Here is a 10909-nt window from a genome sequence, read left to right on the forward strand (position 1 = left end):
TTTGACGCACCAGTACTCTCATGGTCAACTTTTTGTGTCAACTTGACTAGGCTAAGGGTTGCGCAGCTGACAAAACATCATTTCTGTGTGTGTGGCTAGGGTGTTGGCGAGATTAGCATTTGAATCAGTAGACTGAGTAAGGAAGATCACCCTCACCAGTGCAAATGGGATCATCCAACCCATGAGGGCCTGGATGGAACAAAAAGGCTCTCTCAGCTTGAGCAGACACATCTGTCTTCTCCTGCCCTCAGACATCAGCCATCAGTGCCCCTGGTATCTGGGCTTTCATACCCAGACCTGGACTTACACCAGAGGCTCCCCAAACTCCCCTTCTCAGGCCTCTGGACCCAGACTGAATTCCACCACCAGCTTTCCTGCGTCTCCAGCTTGCAGATGGCTTACTATGGGACTTCTCAGACTCCTAACCATGTGAGCCAATTCCCATAATAAATTTCCTTTTTTATATATATCTGTATATGTCCTATTTTTTCCTATTTCTCTGGAGAACCCTGAGTAATAAATATTATTATACTTATTGTTACTTTTTACAGTTACATATCACAAATTAGGGTTTCAAACTTCTCAGCCAGGAGTTGTGCCTAATAACCCCTTCATAGTTGAATATCAGGAATCTGTAAACACTTGTCTCTCCCTAAAGATAATAAGATACCTATAGTAGGTCCTAAAAGATGGTCTTGTTTCCTAAAAGAGATATTATGTATCTTGCTTAGAAATACACTTAATAAATGGTAGAATTCAACTATACTTCAATTTAAAATTTTTAATTAAAAATTTAAAATAACAATTAATTACATGGTAGAGCTATCTGTTCCCAAAATCTATATTCTTTCCACAAAACTATACCATGCTTTAATATTTTTCCTTCTGCACTGCTTCACTTGCTGAATATATGATGTGCTTAATAAATACTTACATGACTGGCATGAAAATCAGATAGGTTTTCTGATTCAGAACAAACAGAGGTGGATCTAGAATTACAATCCACTCCTTTGTTTCCTAGGCCACTGCTTTGTTCACAGTTTCTGTGACCTGGGGACAGTCAACATTAACCTCAGCTGTTTGTCCTCTGGCACATGCTTTTTCAGAAATTCTATGTGAGCTTGGGGATATTTAGGAATCTTCTTACTAAGCTATTTAGTGAGTGAAACTTTCCATTGGTGGATGCTGGAGAAGCATTTTGTGGACAGGAAGAGGAGAAAAAAAAAGATGCTATTTTAAACGTTGCTGAGAGAGTTTTGGGCAAAATCCATCTGGCAGACAATTTCTTCCGTTCAAAACCTCATCAGGCACTCCAAACGTGTAACCTGTAGGCAAGTTTAATTAAAGCTTGAGAGATCTCAAAATAACCTGACATTTAAATATGTTATTTCTGTCCTGCTCTCATAGTCTGACACACAGAGAGATATTCTCAGGTCCAAATTAAGCTCCCCATTGCCATCACTCCTGCCTAACTACTGGAGGATTACACTGTGTCCAAGGCAACAGGACTGTGAATGAAATAGGCTCGTCCAATCATTGTCCTTCAGATATTAACATCCATTTCATAGACAGATGGGTAGAAAGATAGAAGGTTGAATAAATCAGTGACTGAAGAGATTACTATGGATAAATAGTAGATGATAGATAGATAGATAGATAAAAATAGATGTATGATAGAGTAAAATTCATTTCTCTTCCTTAAAAAAAAAACAAAAGGTTAAGTCAGAGCTTATTTCAGGGAAAACTTCAAAAAAGGATTAAAAATTAAGTGGGGGGTTTTGCTATGGAGCAAGAAACAAATTTTAATGTGAAATCAAGCAAAATAAGTAGGCATTAACATGGTCAACATTTGTGGATTCCAAGTATATACTTTCTGTCTTAAGGAGTAAATCCATTCCAAAGCGGCCTGACTAGTCCTGGCCCCAAGTTTAATACGAAGTATGGGTAAGAAGTCCTGTTTGATGCTTTAAGGTGGCTTTGCAAGAGGCTTTTTTCCCCTCTTTTTCTATTTTCTCTGTTTTTTGTTTTTGTTTTGTTTTGTCTTTTTAGGGCAGCACCTGCGGCACTTGGAGGTTCCCAGGCTAAGGTCCAATCGGAGCTGTAGCCTCCGGCCTACGCCAGAACCACAGCAATGAGAGATCTGAGCCGTGTCCGTGACTGACACCTCAGCTCACAGCAAGGCCAGATCCTTAACCCCTGAGTGAGTCCAGGGATCGAACCACATCCTCATGGATACTAGTTGGATTCATTAACCACTGAGCCACAACAGAAACTCCCTACCTTCTCTGTTTTCATTGAGAATTTTATTTTTTACATGGTTCCACTTTCCCTCTTATCTTAGCATACCAATTATAATTCTTTTCCAAAAAATTCATGTTAACACTATGCCACTTCACATGTAGTACAGGAACCTTATAACATTCTTTTAAAAGTAGTTCTGTTTATGTCAAAATCACCCAGATTTTGGTTTACTGAGGAAAATCTTTGTCCCTCCACTTTTGAAGGATAATTTCACTATACCTAGCATTCTAGGCAGCTGATATTCTTTCAACACATATTTCATTCCACTCTCTTCTTGCACGGTTTCTGATGAAAAGTCTACTATAATTCTTATCCTTATTCTCTTATAGGTAAGGTTTTTCCCCCTCTAGTTCTTCTCGAGATTTTGTCTTTGGTTTATCACTGTTTGAATATATTATGCCTAGGAATAGGTGGGGGTGATGTTTATTCAGCTTGGTATTCTCTGTGCTTCCTGGACATATGGTTTGTTGTCTGTAATTAATTTGGAAAAGTATTTGGCCATTATTATTTCAAATATTTCTTCTAGCGTTAGAGAATGGTAAATGCTTACGTATATATCTCATATATATGTATATACCTTATGAATATGTCCCACAGAATTTGATGTTCTGTTCTGGTTGTTTTTTGTTTTTTTTGTTTTTTTTCTCTTTGCACCTCAGTTTGAGAACTTTCTCCTGACCTTTCTTCAAACTCATCTATTCTTTTCTTGGCCATGCCCATTATATTGATGACCCCATCGAAGCCAGTATTAATTTCCATTACAGCATTTTTGATTCCTAACATTTCCTTTGGAATTTGCCTTAGAATTTCTCTCTCTCTGTTTACATTAGTCATCTGCTCTTTCATGGTGCCTACTTTTTCCAACATAGCCTTTCACATACTAATCATAGTTATTTTAAATTCTCTGTCTGATAATTCAAACACCTGTATCATATCTCAGTCTTGTTCTAATGCTTTCTTTGGCTCTTTAAACTATATTTTCCTTTTTTTTTAGTGTGCTTTGTAATTTTTGTTGAAAGCTGTACATGAGGTAATGGGTGGTAGGACCTGAGGTAAAGAGGTCATTAGAATGAGGTTTGATGTTAATCTGGCTAGGAGTTGGGCTGTGCTTAATGTCTGCTGCAGCTGAAGGTGGTAGAGCTTCTAAATGTCTCTAGTGCCCTTGTTTCTATTTCTTTGGCTTTCCCTAAGTACTCCTCTTCAGAGAAAGTCTGCATTTTGCAGCTAGGGTCCACTGTTATTATATAGAAGCCCCATTGGCATGGTGCTCAGGTATGAGGGAGAACTCTAACCTAGTGATTAAATCTGAATCTTTCAATGGATCTGTGTCCCTGGGGTGTGACCTTCACAAGTGTTTCTCACCCCCTTAGGGAAGGCAGGTAGGCTAGAGGTGCCGGGGGTGAGAAAAGTGGATCTCCTCCAGGTGGGATAAGGCTCTGGTAATCTTTTTCCCTCCATAGTAGGCCTTTATAATGGAGAACAAATAAGCGCTGAGTGTATTTTACAATTATTAATCATCCCCTTCTATTGCCAGAGTCACAAGATCTTTCTTGGCTTTTATTTACTTATTTTGTCCTTTTTTTTTTTTTTTTTTTTTGCGCCTTTTCTAGGGCCACTCTCGTGGCATGTGGAGGTTCCCAGGCTAGGGGTCTAATCGGAGCTATAGCCACCAGCCTATGCCAGAGCCACAGCAACATGGGATCTGAGCTGCATCTGCAACCTGCACCACAGCTCACAGCAACACCGGATCCTTAACACGCTGAACAAGGCCAGGGATCAAATCCGCAACCTCATGGTCCCTCAGATTCATTAACCACTGAGCCACAACGGGAACTCCATCTTGGCTTTTAATCATGAGAAACTGCTGAAGTGTTTCTTGAGGAAAACCCACATAAGTATCAGCTTCCCCGTAATTGTGCCCCCCACTCCCCAGAGCTTTTCACTCTCTCGATAGGTCACTCTCAACCTACAACAATTTGTCAACATTATCATCTAAGTGTTCCTACGAGTTATTGCTCCAAGGGCTTCTACTCCAGGTAAGAGGGTCTGGCCATGGCTTTCTGGATTCACCTGACTCTCCAGATTGGGGCAGGAGTTGACCCTGCACCCTCAGTTCTCTGACAGGTCCAAAAAAAGTCATTGGTTTTCAGTTTGTTCAACATTTTTCATGTTGTAAGGACAGGAGACATGAAGGCTCTTTACAAGTCAGAGTTGAAACCCTGTGTTGGTTTTTTAATGATTAACAGCCAGTCGAAATGTTCCTTTTCTGCAACAACAGCTGAGGAAATACACATGGTCTGATATCAATCTTCAGGCATGGGGCCCATGCAGATTCTCACACCTCATTGCCCCCAAAGGCAGGGCTGTGAAAGCATAAATATTCCTATTGCCAGAATGCTTTCTCTGTCCTTTCCATCTCTGAAGATTGTTTCTAATAATGTGAGACTTCTTTCCAAATGATCGACTCCAAGAGATTGCATCTCTTGTGTTACCATCTCACTGAAGAGCCTGTAGCGGTTTGTTTGTTTGTTTTTTAACATTTGAAATGTTTTGTTTTTTGGTTTTTTGGTTTTTTTTTTGTCTTGATTTCAAAGGCCAACCCTTATTTTCCAGACTATTGTTGAATGATAGATGTTATATTCATTTGTTTTATTCACCCAAGTGTTCATTTCTTTCATAACTATTTGTTGGTCACTTCTAAACAAAATGCCCCAGCTCTGTCCCTGAGATATAAAGCCCAGAATTCACTGACATTCCAAGAGGAGAGTTGTCTGGGAATGACTTTACTACAGAGCGATATATGATATTGAGGAACAATTTTATCTGGGAGTTAAGTATGGGAAGAGATTGGAATTCATCTCATGTAACCAGAGTATCATCAAGGTGTTTTTGTTTTGCTTTGTTTTGTTTTGGCCACCCCAGGGCATAAGGAGTTCCTGGGCCAGGGATCAGATCTGCCATTGTAACCTCTGTGGCAATGCCTGATTCTTTAACCTGCTAGGCTGAGCCAGGAATTGAACTTGTGTCCTGGTGCTCCAGAGATGCCACCTATCCTGATGCTCCACAGCAGGAACTCCTGAGTATTGTTAAGATTAGATGTCAGAGCTTTATCTGACAGAGTCCAAGAGTCCAGGCCAAAAACAGAAGTACGCTAAAGGAATTATTGACAGAAGTCAATAGAAGGAAATTAGAAGGGAAATCTAAAACTACCAACAAGGGAGTTCCCATTGTGGCTCAGCAGGTTAAGAACACGACTAGTATCCATGAGGATGCGGGTTTGATCCCTGATCTCGCTCAGTGGGTTAAGGATCTGGCATCGCCTGGAGCTATGGCATAAGTCACAGATGCAGCTCAGATCGTTGCTGTGTCTGTGGCGTAGGTCAGCAGCCGTAACTCCGATTCGACCCCTAACCTGGAAACTTCCATATGCCCCAGGTGCAGCCCTAAAAAGACCAAAAAATAAAAAATAAATAAATAAAACTATCCAACAAGAGATGGTGATACATTTGAAGCTACAACGGAGCTATTACCACCTCTAGGCCTAAAGGGGACCAGGGCAGGCTTGTTACCAGAACTCAGTCAGAAACTGTGGGAATTATACTTCTAGGAGATGACCATGTGTCAGGAGCTGTGGATTTTGGTAGGAACTCTAACCATTGCTAATGCCTGGCAGGGAAAGAATGGGGGAATAAATACTCCAATACTATTCTCTTCCTGTTTTCCCATTTCTTACTGGTATTTCTCACTGGCCGAACCCAATGAAAGTCAGAGAGCAAGAGCACAGAGGCAGCTTCCTGGAGTGCAAAGAAGATGGGACAGGATGAAAAACGAGTCTGGGAGTTCCCACTGTGGTACAGGGGGTTAGGAATCTGACCGCAGTAGCTTGGACCAATGCAGAGGTGTGGGTTTGATCCCTGGCCCAGCAGAGTGTGTTAAAGAATTCAGCACTGGTGCAGCAGGAATTTCCATATGCTGTGAGTGTGGCCCTTAAAAAAAAAAAAAAAGAAAAGTGAGTCCAGAAGAACAAATGGAGGATACCCAGTCTGCACTTCTAGACTCTGGGATAAAGACTTCCCAGCGTTCTGATAGCTACAGGCCTTTGATTTGTGAAGAGAGTTAGATGCAAAACATGTTGAAAACTGTTGCCACTTCTATCACCACCACACCTTGACTGTTTCCACACAATCATTCAAACTCTCACCTCCAGGGAATGAGCTGAAGCAGTATAAATGGTTATAATATTCGCTATGTATTTTTTTAGAAAGTTGTGGTGGAGGAAGAGTGAAATTGTTGGCAAAGATTTGCTTTTGTCTCTTACAGCCTTTTAGCAGCAAGAGGAGGAAACCGTAGAACTGCCAACGTGGTGGCCCATGGCTTTGCTAATCTTTTAACTCTGGACAAAAAGACCCTACAAGAAATTCTAGTACATTATCCAGATTCTGAAAAACTCCTCATGAAGAAAGCCAGGTACCCTTCAAAACCCCATTACAGGAGTTCCCACTGTGGTGCAATGGGATTGGTGGTGTCTCTGCAGTGCTGGGATATAGGTTCAATCCCTGGCTTAGCCCAGTGCATTACAGATCCAGCGTTGCTACAGCTACAGCATAGGTCACTATAGCACTTGTGTCTGATCCTTGGCCCGGGAACTCCATATGCCACAGGGTGGCCAAAAAAGTAAAAAAAAAATAAAATAAAACTCCATTAGGGAGTTCCCATGGTGGTGCAGCACTAATGGACCAGACTAGTATCTATGAGGACGTGGGTTCCATTCCTGGCCTTGCTAAGTAGGTCAAGGATCCACCATTGCCATGAGCTGTGGTGTAAGTTGCAGATGGGGTTCAAATCCCACATTGCTGTGGCTATGGTGTAGGCCAGCACCTACAGCTCTGATTTGACCCCTAGCCTGGGAACTTCCATATGCCATGGGTGTGGCCTTAAAAAAGACAAAAAATAAAGAAAAGGGAAAAAAAAGACACCCATTAGAAAGAAGATGGTTTTACTTTGTAAAAATCTAAGGCAAAAACTATGTAATGATGGTTGCAGTCAACTTTCTCCATGAGATACACTTAGAAAACCACTGTTTATGCAGTTAAACATTGAAAACCTCACAGATTAGGAGAAATGATAGTATTTCTGGTTAAGTTTTTCCAGAACTCTCACAGTGCTATCCAAAAATGTCTTTTCTTTCCTGTCCACAGAGTGCTTCTAAAGAAGAAGGCTCCAGGCCCAGGAGTAACCCCACCAAATAAAGGACTTGCCTTTCTCTTCCCACCAAAACAAGAGACACCCAAAATGTTTAAAGCTCTCCTGGGAGGTTCAGGAAAAGCTGGCCTCGCAAGACTACTCACCTTGAAGAGAGAACAAACCATTCAGGTAATAAAATACAGTGAAAGGAGGTCTGTAACAGAGAACACCGGGCTAAATACACCCAGACAAGCGTCCTACTTTAGTTCCATTTCAAACACTAGCAAACTGTGGATTCATCTAATGCAAATGATTACTACTTTATATGTAGCACTTATTATTATTCTAACTGTATGTCTGTATATCATCCCATTTAATCTTCATGGGTTTATTATGGATAGTTTGGGGGGGGGTTTGTTTTGTTTGGCCACACCCATGGCATATAGATGTTACCATGGATTGAATCCAAGCAGCAGTTATGACGGACACCACAGCTGTGGCAATGCCAAATACTTAACCTGGTGTTCCTAAGAAGGAACTCCTATTATGGATAGTTTTAACATATATATGCATAAATACAGTTGACCCTTGTTGTTTATGGATTCTGTATTTGTGAATCTGCCTACTCGCTAAAATGTGTTTGTAACCTCAAAATCAATACTTACAGTGTTTTTGTGGTCATTCACAGATATACATGTGCACAGCAGTGAAAAATTTAAGTTGCTGGAGGCACATATTCCCAGCCAAGGTTGCACAAGGAAACATTGCCTTCTTGTTTCGACTCTCACGCTGTAAACAAGTGACCTTTTCACGGTCTACTTATGGACATGTTTTTGCATTTTTGTGTCTCTTCCTCTGCTGTTAAAAATGGCCCCCAAGCATAGTGCACTGTCTACTGTTTGTAAGTGCAAAAATGCTCTGATGTGCCTTACGGAGAAATACATGTGTTAGATTAAGTTTCATTCAGGCATAAGTTAACAGAGCTGATGGCTGTGTGTTCAATGTAATGAATAAACAATGTGTACTAAATAAAATGTCTCTAAACAGAAATCCACACAAAACAAGATTATGTACTAATTGATTAACAAAAATGTTATAGCCAGAGGCTCGCAGGAACTTAAACCTACATTACCCCTAGGAGCGATTAGTTCAGGCTTTGCTAATTCAGTGTTTATGGCAGTTTTATAGACCAAAACTATGATGAATAATGTGGATCAACTGTATACGTATAAACACACATACATTTTTAAAAACATACATTTTCACTAATTATTAATTAGTGAAACTGATTCATTCACTAACAATTACTACCACTAATGTTTAAAGCCAGAAATAATCTCATAGATTGCATCCAAGCCTTCATGATACAGATGAGAGGAAAGAAACTGAGCTCCAGATCAATTGATTTGGATAAGATCACAATCAATGACAGAGCAAAAGCTGTTACTTGCGTATTCAGACTTCCAGGTCCACACCAAGCTATCTCCCAATTCCTAGAAATGTCAAAAAATTCAAATGTTACTGGTTTTCTCTTTTTTCCATATATATTTTATTTTCCTGATAAGCCTTTGAGGGCAGGTACTGAAAAGCAGAACAGGGAATTCTGATTTTCTGAATCTGGTCATTTTGTGATCTCTAAAACTGTAAGAAATGGCTGTGCATCTTTCAGAAAATTGGTAAAGCAAATATTATATAGTCAGTCACACTTAAGAAACTAAAACTTGCCTCTTCCATTTCCACACACAGCATTGCAATGAAAATCAGTGTATATACCAAATGCCTCATTTAATTAGCATCAAAATAATAATTTGTGTAAAAGACTATGGGAGTTAAGAAATATGGACATCAGTGTGTTAAGATTCTCAACTTTGTATGTGCACATTCACATCCTGTACAAGCCTCTCTCAAACTGATCCCAGGCATCACCAATAAAGAACATAGTACTTTTTTGCTAACTTTATTATGAAATTTCTGCAGATGACACTAAATACAATAGGTCCTAAAACTATATCAAACACCCATGGGACAAATGGAGGAGACTGTACTGGGAAAGAGATTTGAATTATCTCCCTGAGGTTTTCCCATGAGTTTATGCAGGAAGAAAACCATAGTTTCTATAGTATTTTTATGGTATTTGGTTAATATTTTTATTAAAAAGTAAATATTTAAAATTTCATGTTTATAAAATAAATAAGTTAATATTTAAAAAGCAAAGAGTCCTTAGCACTAAGTCGAGTAATTCAGAGACCACGAGGGCCAGTAGGAAGCGAACTCCTGGGCAGGGACAAAAATGCAATGCAGACTAAGACCATAATTCAAATGCGACAGCTTAGCCCCCTTCTCTAGCACCTCAGAAAACTTAGTCATGGAGTTCCCATCCCTGGCCTTGCTCAGTGGGTTAAGGATCTGGCATTGCCATGAGCTGTGGTGTGGGTTGCAGACACAGCTCTGATCCTGCGTTGCTGTGGCTCTGGTGTAGGTTGGCAGCAACAGCTCTGATTCAACCCCTAGCCTGGGAACCTCCGCGTGCCACAGGAGCGGCCCTAGAAAACACACACACAAAAAAAAAAAAAAAAAAAAAGAAAGAAAAAGAAAACTTAGTCAAATGATCATCGAAAGCAGACATGATTCTCATTAACTTAATTCAGACAGTCTTTGTATTGGTGGTGTTCCTTAGCTGTTACATATTAATCAAAAGTCTCCAATGCCCTTGACTGTGATTTCAATACCCATTCTCTTCAATAACTGTTTTTTCTAGAAAAAAAGTGAAAACTCCGAAGGAGAAGAGGATAAAGGAAAAGAAGACGAAGATAAAGGAAGAGAGCCAGCAGAGAAACCACAGGACACATCCAAATGTCAAACAAATTCTATCGCAGCAGAGGAAACACCCCAGTCAGTTAGAAGGGCAGTTTTACCCAGAGGAACTTCTCATCAGTCACTCATCATCAGCATGGCTCCTTCTGTAGAGGCTGGGGAAGAAGTTTTGACGATTGAGGTCAAAGAAAAAGCTAAGCAATGAATGTTTGATTATCTTTAGGTATAATCTACCTGGTTTCCAAAGAGATTGTAGGCTGGATGGGAGCTTAAATTAAATGAGAGGGAAAGACTTTGCCAAGACCCTTGAGAAACAGTAGGCAAATCCCTAGCTTAGTTTCTAGGACTTACCCAAGAGTGTGATCTTATGCAGTGGCAATAAGAAGATTATTAAAAAAAATCCCTATTCTCTACTGTCATTAGCTTTTTTCATTTAGCATTTCTCCTAATTGTATGTAGAAGGTTATTTTTCTTCCGTTGTTTCTTGATGTTTCTTCCCTCCATTTTGATTAGCTTGGTCTTGGCTCTGAAATGATGTGCTGGAGAAGGGGCCTGAGCTGTCACATTTGAATTATGGTCTTAGTCTGCACTGAATTTTTGTCCCTGCCCA

General features: G+C 40.1%; 1 protein-coding gene across 1 annotated transcript in view; it reads left to right on the forward strand.

The window, feature by feature from the left end:
- The window catches only part of CNGB3 (cyclic nucleotide gated channel subunit beta 3), a 151261-nt gene extending 140757 nt beyond the window's left edge, over positions 1-10504 (forward strand). Inside the window, exons 16-18 of the mRNA XM_047782944.1 lie at positions 6622-6768; positions 7500-7674; positions 10244-10504. Of these exons, the coding sequence (XP_047638900.1) occupies positions 6622-6768; positions 7500-7674; positions 10244-10504 (583 nt within the window). The remainder of the gene's footprint in view (positions 1-6621; positions 6769-7499; positions 7675-10243) is intronic.
- Positions 10505-10909: the final 405 nt, after the last annotated feature.

Source organism: Phacochoerus africanus, chromosome 6, assembly GCF_016906955.1.
Source record: "Phacochoerus africanus isolate WHEZ1 chromosome 6, ROS_Pafr_v1, whole genome shotgun sequence".
Taxonomy (NCBI): Eukaryota; Metazoa; Chordata; class Mammalia; order Artiodactyla; family Suidae; genus Phacochoerus; species Phacochoerus africanus.